Source organism: Pleurodeles waltl, chromosome 6 (assembly GCF_031143425.1).
Source record: "Pleurodeles waltl isolate 20211129_DDA chromosome 6, aPleWal1.hap1.20221129, whole genome shotgun sequence".
NCBI classification, from domain to species: Eukaryota; Metazoa; Chordata; class Amphibia; order Caudata; family Salamandridae; genus Pleurodeles; species Pleurodeles waltl.
In genome coordinates this window covers 322172216-322192004 of record NC_090445.1, presented here as the reverse complement: position 1 = coordinate 322192004, position 19789 = coordinate 322172216, and the positions used below count along the sequence as shown (strand labels likewise).

The window sequence follows — 19789 nt, the reverse complement described above, 5'->3', positions numbered from 1 at the left end:
AGATATATGGTTCCGATCTATAAAGATCTCCAGGAAGCTTATCTGGTCCAGGTGCTTTGCCAGGTTTTAGGCTATTTATAGCCTCAAGGGTCTCTTCTACTTTAAAGATGAGGCAACCCTCAGGGACACACTGGGCTTCCACTTGGAGGGCCATGCTGGAATTTGATTCCAACAATTTTGTTGGTGAGTGGACCACATTGGTGTCCATTGGGCCCTCTGGTAGGGCATAAAGAGTAGTAAAATGCTCTACCCAGCTTTTTGGTTGAATATGGTTGCTGGGGCAACTCCTACCTCCATTTTCTCTTTTAGACAGGAGTTCCCAGAAACGCTTATTATTCTTCTCTCTGGAAGCGTCTAATAATTCCTGCCACAGGGAATCCTCCCACCGCTTTTTTGCGTTAGACAAGGTTACTTTGTATAGGGACCTAGCTTGTTTAATTTCCCCCTGGGAACCAGACATTACTGCTACTCTTAACCTAGACTTAACCTTTGAGCACCTCTCGTCAAACCATCCCCTGCATGCCCCTTTCCCTTCATGTGGCTTTGACCGCCTTGTTTTATAAAAGAACCCCCGTAGCTGAGTAGTCATGCTGTCATGTATTTTGAGAATCGGAATATTCCCCGCAGCCTGATCTTCATACTCAGCCAAACTATTTAAGAAAATCTGATATATTGCTCTAATATGGTGTGGGTTGGACATCACTTTCGGCCAAGTAATCTTGGTGAATTTATTGTTCCAACAAGGTGGCGGAATTGTTGTAGCATAGTTGTTAAGTGTTCTCCTGAACATTTCTCCAGAAAGGGTAAGGAGCAAGGGGAAATGGTCACTATCACATCTAACTTCTACTTTCATATCTACCAAATGGGGCCACAACCTAACATCGACCAAGAAGTAATCAATAGTGCTTATCGACATGCCCCTTTTAAAAGTAGGTGCACTGTTCATATCGGATGGAGTTCTACCATTACAGGCCCTAAGGCCATGGTTTAAACATAATGTGGCTAGTTGCATGGCCACCCGAGATTTTTTGCAAGGCCGGGTAATAGATAATTGTGGGATCCCCCACTGCTCATCTTCTTCATCAGTTAACCCACTTATGAGAATAGAAGGCTCGAAGGTACAGTTAAGATCTCCAGCTATGATTAGAATAGTTGAGGGATGGAGGCTCCCTACAAATTCGGACAGAATAGCCAGGGTGTGGGACTCGGAGCCATATGGGACCGATCGTATATAAGCATTAACAATAACAATTGATAATCTTCTGTTGAACGTAATACACATGGCTTTTAGATCTACAGAATCAATTTCCAAAGGCTTATAGTCACACTGCAGATTCTTGTTAACAAGTAATAAGAGCCCACCTTTTGCCCGGCCCCTCCCCTTCTCTGGAGGTATAGCAGGTGCACTAAATGAGAGAAATCCATCTATATTAATAGCATCCTCCGCCCAAGTTTCCTGAAACAAACATATGTCTATTTTTTTAATAAAAGAGGCCCATTCACCGTCATCTAATTTCTTTGCCAGGCCGGCAACGTTCCATGACATAAGTTCTAACGTACATTTATCTTGGTTTATCGCCACGTTTGTGCATCCAGCATCTACCGCGCTCGAGTTTAATGATGATGCTTTATCATCCCCCATCGAATATGAGGCCTTGGAACGGGCCGTCACATTAGTTACTAGTTCAGTAGTCAGTCATACAGGGTTAGGCAGCGGCCTGGGATTAGCTTCCTTTCGTGCAGCACCTCCACGGGAATTAATTAAACCATCGAATCCTGCCGGTCCCATGGCTATTCCAGAACTATGTGGGTGTAACATGAGTCTTATTCCCCCCCTGGTTGTTGCGTTATCCAAGTGGGTACGAGAATCAAAGTCCATTAGTTGTGTCACCATATACTTGTCTTCAAAATAAATAGTTATTGTGTAAAAATTGGTCCCTGTGATGCTGCTTCTCTTGGCCGACATTATGTCAGAACGAATAACAGAGAGACAACTTCGTCGGGAGCGTATCCAGTGTATGACTTTGTTAATCAAGGAAGCTTGGTTCTCAGCTAACCCTGACGAAAGTTTTGGAACATTAGTCAAATAGATTTTGTTTGTTCCCTGACTTGTAAGCAGGTCCTGTTCTTTATTAACTGTACTCTCAATATTGTAGCGAGAGAGAGTGATGTTATTATAGGGGATCTTGTGTGACCTGTTAGGGGGTTGTGTAAAACTGGAATCTTGGACCGTTCCCAGTGGGTCGGGTCTACTGGTCCCACCTCTAGCTTTGTCACTGGTTGAATTACTTGACCTGTTGCCTTGGCGGTCTCCGTGTCTAGGTACATTTGTAGACCTCCTTCTGGGCCTCATATTGTCAATATTGGGATCACAGCGGTAATCTTCCCTCCCTTGAAGAGCTGTCCCCCCTCTATTGGGGAGACAAAAATTATCCCTTAACTCCGTCCCCTTTGTTGGGGCAGATAGTGGGAAGCTTCTTCCCCCCTGACCTCCCCACAGATTTTACAAATCCCTGCACAAGCACGGTTTCTCTTCATAAGATCTATTAGTACTAAAACCAGTCCCTTAACTTCATCGACTCTCTGAAGGACTGTAGCCAGGTTGTCTCTACTAGCTGCTGGTTCTTGCCTTCCGACTCGAACTGGGGGATCGGAGAGATAACACTAGGGTTGAGTGTGCCAACTACTGGCTTGCACTTGGGCACACTCGTGAGCACGGGCGAATCCTCAATCGCTGATAGAGGTTCGAAGCGATTAGTACAGAATAAGCTAGGGACCACCTTGATCACTGGTGTCAATGGTAGGGGAGTTGGTGTATGTGGTACATGTAGGAGACCCCACTGGGATGCTGGAGGACTCGCTATGTTATGAGTGGGTTTTGGGAAGGGGCCCCTACAGTTATGCGGGCCTCCATCTCCATCAGCCCCTATTATGGTGTCTATAGAATCCCTTGACCCCTTCTTTTTAAATATCTCTGGGATTTTCCTATCCTTAGGGGGGCCTCTCTTTGGATTATTTGCCCCTATAGTTGTTTGTGTACCTAACATAGACTCAACTTCTTTAACTAGGAGGTCTATTTCGTCCAATGGGTTAGACCCATTAGGTATACCTAGGTTCAAGGGTCTACTTGGCCGTTTTTTTGCGATTTTAGTGCCCTTGGATTGCGCTGGCAAATCTATAGCCTTTCTTTTCCCCATATTGGGAGGGTGCCGATAAAATAAAATAAACACAAAGTACAGTGATATAAGAAAAAAAAGAAAGAAAGGGAAAACAGCTCCCTTCTTATGAGTTCAGTGTCCTGTCACTGGAGTAACTGGCCCAACCTCCGGTCTCAGGACGGGCGCAGAACAAGTTTAAGGGCTCCTGCCCTGACTGCTCCTCCCCTCGAATGACACGCTTCTATATACTTATTTAGTGGAGCCCTCCGAATTGTGACCAAATTGCAGTTACAGTGGGAGAACTTAGAGGAGGGACTGCTGAGGGAAGGGCTGAGAAGAAATAGGCTTCTCAATTTAGAAGATGTAGAATAGTGCTATAGACTATACTCTCTTAAATAACAAGTAGATCTCTTACTGCAGGTGAAAGAGAGGGGGCCCAGCCCAGCCTCCTCCGGTCTCTGACGGGCTAAGGACGGGCCCGCCCTTGGCCCGGGCTTTGCCCGGGCGCGTCCCGCGGCGGCGGGAGCGCAACGAATGTTTTAAAGGGCTCCTTGCCCTGAAGTATGGCCCCTCCTCCTGCTCCTCCAATGCGCTACCCGCGGCGGCGGGAGCGCAACGAATGTTTTAAAGGGCTCCTTGCCCTGAAGTATGGCCCCTCCTCCAATGCGCTACCCGCGGCGGCGGGAGCGCAACGAATGTTTTAAAGGGCTCCTTGCCCTGAAGTATGGCCCCTCCTCCTGCTCCTCCAATGCAGCAACTTTTATCTGGCAACAAAGTCAAGCGTCTTTGGCAATAGCGATCACTTCTTAGACAGTGATGTATACTGCTTCTCAGCAGTATGGTACAAGAGGCTTCTGGGTTGAAGTTTTTACAGACACGGCATGCAGCCGTATCAGGGCTCCCTCCGAGAACCCTCTGAGACACTTTCTGCTTGTTGACGACATACACAGAACAGTGCGGTAATGTTTTTTTTTTTTAAACTTGTTAGAATCAGTGCTTTAAATAGCCCGGTACTGTTTGGTACTGAGTATCGGCACTTTTTTTATTTTGAGAGGGAGAGTACCGGCACATCTCAAGATAAACGTAATACTTTTAATTGGAGAATTAGAAAAAATCAGAATCAGAAAAAAAACAGGTACTCTGGCACAGAGTACCTGCACTTTAATTTTTCCATTTCAAACACTGGTTAGAATTAAGATTAAAAATATGATGCTGTACGAGATAAAGGGGAGACAGCAAATTAAGCAAGACACTATTAAAAAATTAAAGCAATACATGGACAAGCTGATATCTGCCTCCGGTTCAAAAACCTCTGAATAAAATGTAAAACAAAACCGTAGGTCTGGCATTGGCTGCAGACCTATAGGTTTTGCCAATGCCCTTCCTATTTGCTATGCTTTGCCACGCCAATATGGCCGCTATTGAGTGTGCACGCAAGGGGGCTGTCTTGAAATGCTTTTTGTAAAACTATTGTAACTATTGTAAAACTATTCCAAAAATAATTCCAATAATGTCTCCTGTGTTTACACATGCATGAGCACAAGCAACTATTCTTGCAATGGTTTTTAAAAGCCATTTTAAAATTGGGATGAAACGCACTGCAAGCAGCAGCAGGGGCTTATTGCAGTGGTTCTTAGCCTTTTAGCTTTTGTGGAGCCCCAATGAACCATTAGTGTAATCTGGGGATCCCCACTGAGTCACTAGTGGAAGCTGGGGACTCCTGCATTACGCATTTTCAATATTTTGAACTTTAAAATAATACAAATAAAATTACAAAACCAACTATAGGCCAAACAAATCCTCCAAATATTGAACTTTTTCGTTCAATTCACAAGCAAATACAGAAAAAGGTTTCACCTTTTCAATTTTGCTTCTGTATTTGTATATACTTTATTAATTTGAATGTAGTAATTTTAACAATATTAAGTTTTGCAACACAGTCACGGACCCGCAGGGGTCCTCGGGCCACAAGGTACGAACCACTGGCCTATACTAATGTATGGGAAGGTACTGGGCATCACAAAAAGGTTAAAAGGAAAGGATAAATAATTCTAATGACGCATGCAAATGTGTAATACGTAAATCCGTAGCACATGAAACAACATTAAAGGTTATAGCCTACACTGATAGAGGACTATGCCCCTTGAGGCGTATTCTCATCCCTCCATCTTGCATTTTGTTATGAGCATTGATAATATATTCACGTGTGAGAATTAAATCAAAGCTCTCAATTGCCTAAGGTTACTCTTATCAACCACATTCACCGGATGGGTCCCTTCTTCTAGATGGCCACTATCATCTTTAGAAGGGTGGTACAAGGAGCAATGCTGTCACCATCCCTTGGTGTCTTTTCTCATCAATCACAATGATAGGTGCCATATCTGCGCCAAGCATATCGAACTCTGCCTCAAAATATGAGAGCATCTGGGCAAACTGTCATTATTAAGGGGTTCACATGGTCTCTCCTCAATAGATCTCATGTTTCTTGGTTCAATAATGGCTCTGTGTGACTGACTCTACTCCTGTGCCACACAACCAAAACCAGGTTTGTCTGTAATGTTCATGTGACTTTTGATTCTGAGGGATCATTCAACCTGCCTCTCAATAGCATCTCCAACCTTATGCCCCCCCTTAGACTAATAAGCAGCATCACTACTCCCTCATTCACAACAAAACTCAATGAAACATCTGAAAGCAGAGTAGGCTCTTAATAAAACCTATGCACAAATATAGTGTGGGTGTGTGTGTGTGTTTGTGTGTCTTGATCCTCTGCTCATCCCAGTTACACTTACTGCTACTTTTCCAATGCCGTAAGGGACGTTGAAAAAATATTGAAGTCCACCAATTGAGGAGATGACCACAATCAGCCCTCTGCGAGCCTCCACCATCATCCGAGCTGCATACACTGAGCACAAATAGTGCCCCCTAGATGGGAAATAAAATGAAAATCCTGAGATCATATGCCTGGGATGGTAAGGTGAGGAGGCACAGGAAAGCAATGCTGTAAGGAGACAGGATGACAACAGAACAGCGCTCCCTGGAACACACAAGAAAAGGACATCTAACCATTGTTGCTATCACAAAGTTCTTTAGTAAACTATATATGTTCTACTGATCACTTTTCACCAGTGCTTAATTTGTAAATAAAAAAGTGCCGGAGCCCAAAGCCCTCCTCTTAAACACGCGCCTGCAGCAATTAAATGTGAGAACTCTGAATACTGAGGCCGCGTAATCCTGAAGCCTTCTCGGGCCTCTTCAATCAATATAAAGCCATTCCCTGCCCCTTCAGCTCACTCTTGCAGCTAATTTCTCCCTTTGTGATGCTTTTTCATTTTTTCCTTCCTTCGTCTTTCCCATAAGTGTCTTTTGCTCGCAGCAAATGCTTGAAGCAGAAGACTAAGCACCGGCCCTCAAAAATAAGTGCCGGTGCTCAGCACCGGAAACAACAAGCACAAATTAAGCATTGCTTTTCACATGGATCAATGACAAAAACACCTACGTAACTACACACTGATTAAATGGGATGCACAAGGGCTAAACAAAACCTGTAAGCCATGGGCCCTGGTACAAGGAAGAAAATGGACTCCCAAGCTGCTGTCTAAAACATAAAATACATCAACAATCAAGGTTCAGTGGGTCCCTCAGATCTCTGGCCCAGGTGCCACTGCACCTGCTGCACCAATGGAACCTACGCCCCTGAACACAACGCAGCATTAGTTAAAACCTGCAGCTCTCAAAAACTAATACCAATACCAATGAAAACTATATTTACTTATGTTTTATAGTGAATCGTGAAAGGGAAACAAAGATTTCTGCACTCCAGCCCACGCAGATGCAAACACGGGGAAGCGTTTTTCTTTTCACAGCAGAAGATATGACATTTTATTCTGCATATTTGTGGTATGGGCTTTCAGAATGGTTTTCGAAAAGGGGCCACTATAAGGCTCTGTTTTGTAAACAAGTTTGTGTTCACGTCTAGATACAGGGATTTAGATTGTGTCTACAATATGAATTGAAAGTGAATAAAATCCACTTCTGGATGTTCAGTCAAGGGCCAGCAACTCTCACAGCAGGTGTGGCTACCTGTGTGCTGTAGTGCATTGTGGACTCAAGGCACTGTATTACAGAAGCTGTCCCAGAAGCACAAAAACAAGATTCTGTTATTTGCACCTTTGGGGATTTAGGTATTACAGAAGGGGCCATATACATTTGTGTATCCCTTCCTCTTTTAGATGCAAGGGCAAACAGGCTGTCAAAAGGCACATTAATTGTGAACCATACATTAATTGGAACATAGTCAGTGCACACCCAAGGGTGCTCCTTGGGAGAGGAGCACAGCAAACTCAAGCCCCTCAACACCGAGGCATCCACCTACAGGCAGATGCATCCGAACAATGCACCCATCAGCAGCAGATCCCAGGCTCGTTTCACAATACCAGGTCCACTGGTAGTGAAGGTCAGAGCTGAAGTTTTAAACTGAGATTCGGTCTTTTACATTATTTTATGTAATCCGGCGCAGTGCACTCCTCTCCATCATACGCATCCAATTAAGAGGGCCATTTTGGAGTACTGCCTCGTTTGGGAACACCCTTATTTGCAAGGTTATTGCCCAGTGCATTCCGTCTTTACTAAAGAAGCTCATCAAACTAGAGCTAAGCCTTAAGTAGCTCCATATAGAACACTCTCTTCCACCAACATTAAGGCAGATTCAGAAAGGGCAAACACGCGAAAATGCTTTATTATCTTAGGTGCTAGAGTTGCCAAAGTCATTGCTCTAAACAAGCCTGGGAAAAAGTACAAACAGTGTGTTGTGTTTAATATTTGCACTAGTTATAATTGTCTTATTATAGCAGTACACCTTTATGGAAGGTTGACTGCATGGTGTTCCAATGACCTCATAGATTCTGAGTCCATGACAGTTGGCTGTGACTCGGGGCTGTGAAGGCGTTGGTGTTGATCTCGGATTAAACTCAAACTCAAGAAGCATTTGTACTAGTTATAATTGTCTTATTATAGCAGTACACCTTTATGGAAGGTTGACTGCATGGTGTTCCAATGACCTCATAGATTCTGAGTCCATGACAGTTGGCTGTGACAGTGAGGACGTTGGTGTTGATCTTGGATTAAACTCAAACTCAAGAAGTATTTCCTGCGTTTCCTTATTCCTGTGTTTTGAAGATACAACACACTGCTTCATCAAATTATCTGTAGGGCACAAACAAACTAATACATACACCTCAATATTTTTTTTAACGTTAGAAGGCAGATGATGTGGTGTAAGAGGTAGTCCAATCAAAACCCATACAGGAACCCAAAAGATTATAGCCAACGAGGCAATAAGCAAAAGACCAAAGTGTCAACACTGGGGCTCCCTCGGGTGGCTCCTCACTTGGTGTCTCAGGTGAGTAACACCCCAAGAGAGTATCTGCAACAACGTGAATAAGCAGTAAGTACTTCACCCTGATGTAACACAAGTTAAGCATTTCACACTGCCTTTATAGCAACCCCAACTGCAACCACACCCAAAGAAAGCACACATATTAACACCCACCGTTTTATCTACATAGCATGGTTTCTGTGGATCGGAAAAGTGGAATTTGTGCTGTGGACAACTAAACATTATCCAATAATCCCTATCCAAACATGTGCTTTGCATATCTTCTGAGCAAGGGACAGAATACTTGGGACTCGCATTCTTCACACATACTCTGCCTCCATTTTTTTCAGCGCCCTTTGGAACAGCCCAACAACACAACAGTAGGCATTCCTGCAATAACAAGCCTCTCCTAAAAATTGGCTCATAACTCAAACAGTAGCCTAGAAAAGCCACAGTCGAAACCTACTCTGCTAACGTAGATCTGACTCTCACCAGACCAGGCAGCCTGGCCCAGACACACTCACAGAAAACATCCTGCATAACTCAGCACTGAAGACTACAATACATCTCTCCAAATGTGCCAGTGTATACACAGTCATGAGCTGGTCATGTTGCTATGAACCAGAAAAAAGATCTCCCCTTGGAAATCAATAACTAAATGAATGAAATAACACACATATCCATCAGTCCTCAGATTTTCACAAGAATCACTACCACTACAATAAATTGACCTGTTGCTATAAATCTAAGGACGACTCATTATTTACATTTTGAGGAGGAGATAGTGAGCTATGCATTGTTCTATGTCCGGAGGTGGGGATTATGCTCTACTTTCTTCACTTTATTTTTCACAACAACCATCTAAACAAAAACAAAGACTTCATTTCCTATGAACCATGTGGAAAAGGGAGTTTATTTCTAACTCATCAGCAAAACAAAAATCTCCCTTCATATTCCTCTGTCATCTTCCTTCTCTGCTCCAGCAGTCATGAGATGATTGTTCGGCCTTAGGTCCCTTCTTTTGCTTAATTTGCATGTTGGAACTGTATATTGATCTATTTGCAAGTGTTTGGCCTTGGGTCCTTCTTTAGGTTTTATTGTATTTCAATATATTAACCTTTGCAGTAATGCAGCTGTGGGAATGTTTCAAAGCTCCTTCATGGCTGCTTTGCACTCCTTTCGGCCTCAGATGAGGATGCGGGATGGCATGCAGCGGTTTTCTGGCCACTAGAGGGCACGTGCCTCACATCTTCTGATGTGAGCATTTTTCCCATCTCTGGTGGCCAGAGCAAGGTTCAAGAGTTCCAGTAGGAGCCCATCTGGCCACAGAGAGCAGATTGTGTGCCCTGACCTGCTTAGAGTCCCATTGCTCCTGCAAATCTCTCTATTGGATTTTAGTCCATACAGTGCATCCTTACGCAGTCGGACACCGACCAAGGCAGCTAATGTGCGCCCTACTGATATAAAATACGTCTTGGTGTCCTCGTGGGGCTCTCCCCGCAGCTGTGTAAATCTCATGAAATTTGTAGCCACCAGGCTTTTTTTTCAATACCCCTGGGCACCCCCCAAGATAATATTGCCCTCTATAGTGATGCATGAGTAAGAAGACTCATATGTTGAAGAGGACTCAGTCTCCTACTTTCCAATCACAGACTAGTTCTATGAAGCCATGTATGCTTCCATTCACAAGGTGGTCTTGGATGTGGTGGCGCCTTTGGAGCAGAAACTCCTTCAAATGGCCGAACAATGCCTTAAACCCCTCGCTCCGAGGAAAGACCTGCCTGTGACTTCAGCCCCCATACCTCCAGAGCAGCCTGATGCGAGACACCCTGAGAATATGCACAAATGCCCGCACAACCTGGGGATCAACTTGGATTCCTTTACTAGGCTTGAGCACCTCCACTGCCCCTCCTCCTTCCCTTCCTCCACCCTGTGCATTGCTGGGGCTAGGTGCACAGGAGGCCGACCAGCCTTGATCCCCTTCTCTTGATACAGAGGACTCCTCCACTGGATCTGATCGGGCATAAACATGACAGGCCATGGCAGCTGTCAGCAACCCCATCCATGGCGACAGTCCCAGGCAATGAAAATGTCTGTGACAAGGACTCCAATATTCTGGCCACTGACTGGTCCCCAGTAGAGAAAGTAGCCACATACATGGTGGGTAGGCTGTGCAAGCCCCTGGACAAAACAATATGCAGCTGCCTGAGGGCAGAGTGCCCACATCTGACGCTGTACGGCAAGGTGGTTTTGACTCCTGAGATGGACTTTAGAATGGTTTCGTTTCTAGCCAAGTATGTCCCGGGCCCAAAAAAGGGAATCAACAGCTCAATGGCGGTCACGTCAGGACAAACTTCTAAATGTGACAGGCCCTCTGACAAAGATCCCGGACATGGCGGAGGATGCCAAGGACTCAGACACACTAATTTCTGCTGAGATAAATGTGCCATAATTTTTCTGCGCAGCACCAACTGCCCCATCTCTACCGAGTGGCGCAGGTCCCTACTGATGAAAATATTCAAAATTTAGGGGATTTGGTGACCATTGTGGCAGGCCAAGTCGCTGAGGGCGGGCTCTTCAGAGAGCCTTTCATTGAGGAGCTAGGCAAGTTTGTCCCCACCTTCAACTCTCTAGACAAGGCCCAGTCCTCAATCAAGCATATCTTTACCCCATGTGTTTTTACAGGGGCTGGCCTGCCCTCAATTCCAAGTCTCCACTAGAGGTCAAGTCTCCAAGCAGTGCCATTGGCAAGACACTTCCAGGTTCGGGGGTTTGTACCCCACCAGAGGCTATCCTTGGCACAGATGCTCCAGAGGAGGTTCTAGAGGATGCCGCAATTCCACTAATGCTCAGTGATTGCAACTCTTATTTCTCACAAACAATTGGGGACCGTTTTCCACATTTTGTGCACAACTGAAAAGCTTTAACTTCAGAATCGTGGTTCTTGCAAACCATTCAGGATTTCCACATGGAGTTATACAGATCGCCGGTTCAGGTCTCCCCTCCACGACCCCTACTCTTCTCAGAGACAGAGGCCACACTTACCCAATTAGAGGTCGAGGAACTTCTCTCCAAAGGGGCTATCATTCCTACTACAGTTCAACCCCCGGGATACCTCGGCAATCTATTCCTGGTGAAGAAATGGGATGGAGGCCAGCGATAAACTTCCAGGAATTCAACAAGGGGCTAGTCTTCCGCCACTTCAAGATGGAGGGAATTCATCTCCTGCGATGCCTCCTGAGACCCAACAACTTGCTAGTACATCTAGATTTCAAGGACGCTTCCCTAATAATCCTGATATAACCATCTCATCTTCGGTTCCTCCAGTTCCAATGGCAACATCAAACTTTGGAATTAAAAATCCTCCCATTCGACCTATCCTCTGATCCTTGGTGCTTCACCAAAGTTCTCAAACCGGTGGTGGATCTAAGAGCCAATGGGGTACACATGATCATGTATCTGGATTACATTCTCCACAAGGATCAGGGCCCGCAGACACTGAGGGCCCACCTGCTGAGAACCATCTGTCTCTTTCAGTCTCTGGGGTTTATCATCAACAACAGAGAAAAATCAGTCCTGTCCCTGACTTAGACCCTCATGTTCCTGGGCTTTGTAGTCATTTTGGTCGAGACGACCTTGAGCCTTCCGACAGGAAAATTTCCAAAATATGACACAAGATATGCAGAACCCTTTCCAAATCGTCCACATCTCTCAGGGAGATCATGAGCACATTCTGACTCCTGTCCTCCTCCATACAGGCCATTTTTTCCAGGCCTCTCTATTATCGGGCTCTTCAAAGACTGAAGGTGTCCCACCTACGCAGGGGTCTTTCATACTCCCAACCCATTCCACTCTCAGAGAACACCAAAGGGGAACTTCAGTGGTGGCTAAGATACATAGAAGCCTAGAATGGGGGCGCATTCTTCAGCTTCCAACCAGATCTAGAGTTCGATGTCAGTGGCACAGATTAGGGAACACACTGTGGTGATTTTGCCACCGGAGGCAGATAATCCATCACAGAGCAGCCCTTGCACATCAATTGCCTAAAGCGGATGGCTGATTCCTTCCCCGTGAGAGGCTGGACCATGGACAAAGCACAGTGTTGTGTCCTTTTAAAAGTGGTCAACGTTGCGGCAGTCAGCTACATCAATCACTTAGGTGGCACCAAAACCAGAGCCCTCTCGGACTTGACCCAGAGTTTCTGGTAATACTGCCTGGACAATCATATCTTGGTGGCGGCAGAACACTTTCCAGGTACAGCCAACTACGTTGCGGACTGGCAGTCACATTTTCTGAGAGAAATGAGTCTTTGGTAGTTACATCCAGCATTGTTTCAAGCCCTTTCAGACTGCTGGGAACTGTTCACGGTGGACCTCTTTACATCTCTGCTAGATCATCAACTTTCCCAGTACTTTAGCTGGAGCCCAGATCCCAAGGCAGAGGCAACCAATGCCTTCCTGCAGGATTGGGCAGTGTAGAAGGGCAACACCTTTCTCCTCTTCACCATGATAATGAGGCTTCCAGCCCAAACTCGCAGACAGCTAGTGGAAATAGTGGAGCCCTCTGATCTGGAGGTCTCAAGTGTGGTTTCCAGTTCTGATGGAACTTTCTTGGGATTCTCCAATCTGTTTACTTCCACTTCCAGGTCTCCTCAAGGATCACTCCTGGAATGCTCACCAACGGTTCATTGAAGGAACCCTTCAGGTCATGGCATGGGGGGTTACAGAACTAAAAAGCAAGTCCCAAGCGTTTGGTGAAGGGGTGTGGACCTCCTCCCTAGAGCCTGGGCAGACAGCACATTCAAACGATACAGGTCAGCTTGGACCCCATGGCTGGGTTGGTGTAAGCAGAGAAGCTAGATCCTGTGAGAACAGATGTCCATATCTTAAATTTTCTGGGCTCTCTGGCTTCAGATGGCATGGCCTATAGATCGGTCAATACCTTTCCTTCTGGTATATCATCGAGGCACGTTCATATTGGTGGGGATCTGGTGGGAGAGCATCTCCTTGTTAGGAAATTACTCAGAGCATTCAGCTGTCCCTCCCCCCGTAACAAAGATATTCAGTTCTCGGGGATGTTAACAAGGTGTTGAACCTTTTTCTATCCTGACGCTATCTCTCCAGGAAGGAGCTGTTGGTGAATCTAGCTACCTTGCTGTATCTGGTATCCTGCAGGAGGGTCTCTGACGTCAGAGCCCTGGACGTCACTGAGAGAACGTTTACCCCGGATGGGGTCACTTTCATGTATCTAGAGGTACTGAGTGTAGTCACGGGTTATCTCATACCTTGCCTTTGCAGATTCTCCCAAACTATGTGTAGTTAGCTGTATTAAGGGATATCAGGCCATAACAGAGGAGGTTCGGCCTTCTGGAGAACGACAGTTACTCTTCTCCATCAAAAAAAACATATACGGAGGTATCTTCTCCTTCAATTGCAAGGGGGGTACGATGGGCTATGCAAGAGGCAGCCAGGAGTGGCTTCTAAGGCCTTCGCCCTTGTGGCAAGCCTGAAGACACCCTTAAGGTTGCAGACTGGTCCTCAGACAAACTTTAATAGGTTCTATTTCAAACCAGTCTCTTCCATCGCAGCTCTGGTGGTGGACAAGCTTTAAACTAACATAATCCTCATCTTCAATCCTGACATTCAATGAAACATTTCCGGACTGTCATAACGGAAAATTTAGATTATTTTAAGAACACAGAGACAAGGATTACCACCCCCTTTGCTCGCTTACTATTTTGCCCTATCCAGCAAATGGAAGGACCTTGGTTTTTTCAATGTAGGTATTTCACTATCCATTGTCCGGCAATGTTAAATATGTTATTACTATGATTACATGTTGAATTTGAGTGTCTAATCTTGTGTGCTCTGCTCATCAACTGATTCCTGCATTTGTTTCCCCCAAGTGTTCAAGATAGTAAAGGTTTATCTTACAGCCTTGCAATGGCAGTCGGACCGCCACAGACAGGGCAGTGCGACCGCCCTGTTATGACCCTGGCTGAGCCACCATGGTCATACCGCCGACACACCAGGTTGCAGCCAGCCTGCAGCCTGGTGGTCCTGGAGGTTTTAATCCGCCAGGATAGCGCTCCCCTGGAGATTACAAGTCCCCATCCGCTAGCCTTTCCATGGCAGTAAACACCGCCATGGAAAGGATGTCGGGATGGGGCTTTGGGTGGCCCCTGCGGGCCCCTGCACTGCCCATGCACTAGGTATGGGCAGTGCACGGGCCCCCATGCACAGCCCCATCGCGCATTTTACTGCCCGAGTTACGGACAATGAAATGCACGATGGGTGCTGCTGCACCCGACACACCTCAACATTGCCACCGGCTCTATTACGAGCCGGCTTCAATGTAGTGGTGAGTTTTCCGCTGGGCCAAGGCAGAGTCTTCCAAGTAGGATTAAATTATTCCAATTCTGGCTTTGGTTGCAGGAAGAAAGAGGGAGAAAGAGAGTTGACCGAGGAATATGAAGGGAGATTTGTGTTGTTGATTGGTTGGTAATGAACTTCTTCCTTTTCCCAATAGTTTATGGAGAATGAAGGCTTTGTTTTTTGTTTAGTTGGCTGCTGTGAAAAATAAAGTGAAGAAAGTACAGCATAATCCTCACCTCCATGTCCTTAAAAGAATTGAAACTTTCTGTTATGATACCTAGGAAATGTTTCATTCTCCCCCCCATCCGCTTATCACATTCATGCTCAGATATCCAAACTGGATGGCCCAAACTTCTCTTTGGGAACATATATATTTTACAATAATTAGCTGGGCCACAAACTTCAATATTCCCACAACAGCTATTAGTCATCATCCATAAAGCACAATCACCACATATGGGACAGTATTGCAGCATACATTTAAAACACTGAATACTTCATTACAATCTTAGTAAACTGTGAGGTTTCCATCATTAGGGAATTACCGACATCACAAGGATCATTCATTTTCAAGAAGCCCAACCCAATTACGAGTGTCAAGGCTTGGAATGAGTAATAACAGCAGGAATTAGTATTTACAAACAAATTCCTGCTAGTTTCTATGCCTAGCTGGGCAGTTTTCCTTTCAGGTAAAGGAATTTTGAGTATGGGATCCCTGAATTACTCATACTTCAGGTTCAGCCAGTACCATCTGCTGATTTTGGCATTATTGCTCAACTATGAATGAGGGGGATTAGTAAGAAAAGCAATTACTTTGATATTTTCAATTTGCAAATTATTTAGCAAGGAAGCATTTCAGAAAAAAATGAACTGCTACCATTATCACAGTTTACCATAACAGGTTGACTCTAGCACCACAGTGTGCAAGACTGTATTACAACAGCAAATCTACTCAGCTGAGGTAACGACAAGGCAACACAGAGGACAATGTGGATGTTATGGCCAAGTTGCAGCTCCTATTAAAGGGGATAGTAGTTATGAGTAACTAACTTTTTCTTCTCTTTTACGAAGCAGTTTGAGTAAGAGGATAATTTAGATCCTGGCATATCAGCAAAGTCAGGACCGGCTTCCATTTTTAAAGAATTCAGCTCTGTCACCAGGGTTTTTTGTTCTACTGAAGAGGCACCTGTTTCCCTGATAGGAGCCGCTTTGGTGACAAAAATAGAGTGCCTGAGACACGACAGTCTGATTTTCTATTTTTATTTCTCCATAGACAGATCACCTAAACAACTTTCTTTGAAAAATAAACAAAACATTGTTCTCAATAGGCCGGGTATTGTCTTGTAATTCCCAAGGGACATCCTTGCTATTTTCCTCTTAACAGACACCATAGTGCATATGGTGGTCTCAGACATGAAAACAACAGTTTACATTGCATAGTATAAAAGTGGCCCTCTCGGCATCATATTAGCCAGCGGCTGACCCATCACCTGACCGCTAAGTGAGGTGGAGGATGTGAGGGATAAGCGTATTAGGCATCTACCAATTTCTGGAATATCCCATTACTATTAGCCCTAAATATATTAAAGTTCAGTGCAAAATGCAGACAAATAGAATGGTTGAACTGAAAGTTTCAAACTATGTGTGTTTCAAACTAACATTTTTGAATTTCCAACCTAGATTTAATAACATTCTGCTGCAATCCTAAAATGGGGTGAGCAGAGCATGGCATGCTAGAGTACATAAATTAACGTACAAAGCCACATGTATAAATGATAACAACTTAACTGCAAGACCAGAATGAGAGTCTGGCCACAAACATTACATTGTTTTTTGACACTTTGCAAGGGTCTCCCAATATTTTAGAAATGCTTTGCCACAAGAAATCCCAGGGAAGGTACAGTGCCAGAATGTCTAGTTTTTAAATATTGTAGTACAGAAATATCATAGCCGGAATATACAGGGAGTGCAGAATTATTAGGCAAATTAGTATTTTGACCACATCATCCTCTTTATGCATGTTGTCTTACTCCAAGCTGTATAGGCTCGAAAGCCTACTACCAATTAAGCATATTAGGTGATGTGCATCTCTGTAATGAGAAGGGGTGTGGTCTAATGACATCAACACCCTATATCAGGTGTGCATAATTATTAGGCAACTTCCTTTCCTTTGGCAAAATGGGTCAAAAGAAGGACTTGACAGGCTCAGAAAAGTCAAAAATAGTGAGATATCTTGCAGAGGGATGCAGCACTCTTAAAATTGCAAAGCTTCTGAAGCGTGATCATCGAACAATCAAGCGTTTCATTCAAAATAGTCAACAGGGTCGCAAGAAGCGTGTGGAAAAACCAAGGCGCAAAATAACTGCCCATGAACTGAGAAAAGTCAAGCGTGCAGCTGCCACGATGCCACTTGCCACCAGTTTGGCCATATTTCAGAGCTGCAACATCACTGGAGTGCCCAAAAGCACAATGTGTGCAATACTCAGAGACATGGCCAAGGTAAGAAAGGCTGAAAGACGACCACCACTGAACAAGACACACAAGCTGAAACGTCAAGACTGGGCCAAGAAATATCTCAAGACTGATTTTTCTAAGGTTTTATGGACTGATGAAATGAGAGTGAGTCTTGATGGGCCAGATGGATGGGCCCGTGGCTGGATTGGTAAAGGGCAGAGAGCTCCAGTCCGACTCAGACGCCAACAAGGTGGAGGTGGAGTACTGGTTTGGGCTGGTATCATCAAAGATGAGCTTGTGGGGCCTTTTCGGGTTGAGGATGGAGTCAAGCTCAACTCCCAGTCCTACTGCCAGTTCCTGGAAGACACCTTCTTCAAGCAGTGGTACAGGAAGAAGTCTGCATCCTTCAAGAAAAACATGATTTTCATGCAGGACAATGCTCCATCACACGCGCCCAAGTACTCCACAGCGTGGCTGGCAAGAAAGGGTATAAAAGAAGGAAATCTAATGACATGGCCTCCTTGTTCACCTGATCTGAACCCCATTGAGAACCTGTGGTCCATCATCAAATGTGAGATTTACAAGGAGGGAAAACAGTACACCTCTCTGAACAGTGTCTGGGAGGCTGTGGTTGCTGCTGCACGCAATGTTGATGGTGAACAGATCAAAACACTGACAGAATCCATGGATGGCAGGCTTTTGAGTGTCCTTGCAAAGAAAGGTGGCTATATTGGTCACTGATTTGTTTTTGTTTTGTTTTTGAATGTCAGAAATGTATATTGGTGAATGTTGAGATGTTATATTGGTTTCACTGGTAATGATAAATAATTGAAATGGGTATATATTTTTTTTTGTTAAGTTGCCTAATAATTATGCACAGTGATAGTCACCTGCACACACAGATATCCCCCTAACATAGCTAAAACTAAAAACAAACTAAAAACTACTTCCAAAAATATTCAGTTTTGATATTAATGAGTTTTTTGGGTTCATTGAGAACATGGTTGTTGTTCAATAATAAAATTAATCCTCAAAAATACAACTTGCCTAATAATTCTGCACTCCCTGTAGACTGCCACAATATCGTGAAGGTAAGTAAATCTAAGAAAATACAGATTCACTATTCTTAACTTTACATATACACCTTGAAGATACATATACATCTTCAAGGTATGTAGATGGAGAGTTATGAATAGCAACACTATACTTTCCTATGCATACCTACCTTCAGAATATTTGGCAGTCTATGTTCTTGGTGCAATACTTTTGTATCATGATATGTTTGTGCTTGATAATTCTGACCTACAACCCTATGGGAAACCTTGACTTAAATACAACTCACACAGATTTTAATTCTGAGACAGGTTTTCCAACACACTTGTATTCGTGCCCTTAATCTATATCCGTGGGTGGTAGCCCCCACTTTCCTCACCAATACAAAAGTCTGGCATTCTTGCACTGTGCCACTTCTCGTATTGTTCCAAGATGGAGAATGTTATGCACATTAACACCTACATTTCGTGAGTGACACAAATACCAGTAGGCACACATTTTTCCTGTCAAATATTTTCCTTTTTTCACCTACATGCCAGGAGTGGTGTTGGATTATTGTGTGCAATGGCGCCGAGTTGTCTCTGGGCTCAAGGAAATCCCTCTTACTTCCCTGCAACATGTACATATACTTAGAGACTTAATTATACATTCCAATCAATCAGTCAGTCCTGCCCTGGGGTACTCTGTACCTACCGTAGGCCAGCGTTGTTCAAGTTGTCCCACATGGAAGATGGGTGCTCCCAAAACGCATTATTCATGTTTGACATAATTGCCTGTAAAGAAATACAAAATGTCAGGAGAAACATCATCAAGTTCCTGATCTAGTAAACTGTGAGTGAGAAGACTCAGCCTTCATATTTCATGGTCAACCTGGGACCTCCTAATACAATGGTGCTTGCAAGTGCAGAAATTGGTGACCAGACAAAAAGGCTCCTTGTCTTACTTTTCTCTCATCCATGGGCAGTTAATTTCTCTTTTTCTTAAAAGCTGCTAAAGTAGTCCCTAACCTACTAATTAGTATATTGACATTTCCTTCATCCATGCTATCAGAATCCCACTTTCCCCAAGCATCTTTTCTATCAATCCCTATCAACTCATCTCCCTACAACCTCCTCTGCTCTCCTTAATATGATCCATTATCATTACTCTCACACTTCCAAACAAATCTCCCTCGGGGCTTTGTTGAAAAACTCTACTATAGTGCAAAACCCAGTCCTCTTCCGGGACCATTGCTTCCATTCTAGGTTTATCTAGTTCCTGAAAAAAAGGACAATTTACGACTTCCCAGAACTTTGTACTATTCTTTGTGGCAGCAGCTTCCTGTAAATACTCCCAGGCTAGGGCTCTAATTTCTTCTTTCCTGTTCTCAATAA

General features: G+C 44.3%; 1 protein-coding gene across 1 annotated transcript in view; it reads right to left on the bottom strand.

Moving 5' to 3' along the window:
• Nucleotides 1–19789, bottom strand: part of LOC138299675 (dehydrogenase/reductase SDR family member 1-like) — a 157905-nt gene that overhangs the window by 45699 nt on the left and 92417 nt on the right. Inside the window, exons 4-5 of the mRNA XM_069238147.1 lie at nucleotides 19110–19189; nucleotides 5951–6083 (exon numbers count right to left, since the gene is read on the bottom strand). Coding sequence (XP_069094248.1) covers nucleotides 5951–6083; nucleotides 19110–19189 — 213 coding nt within the window. The remainder of the gene's footprint in view (nucleotides 1–5950; nucleotides 6084–19109; nucleotides 19190–19789) is intronic.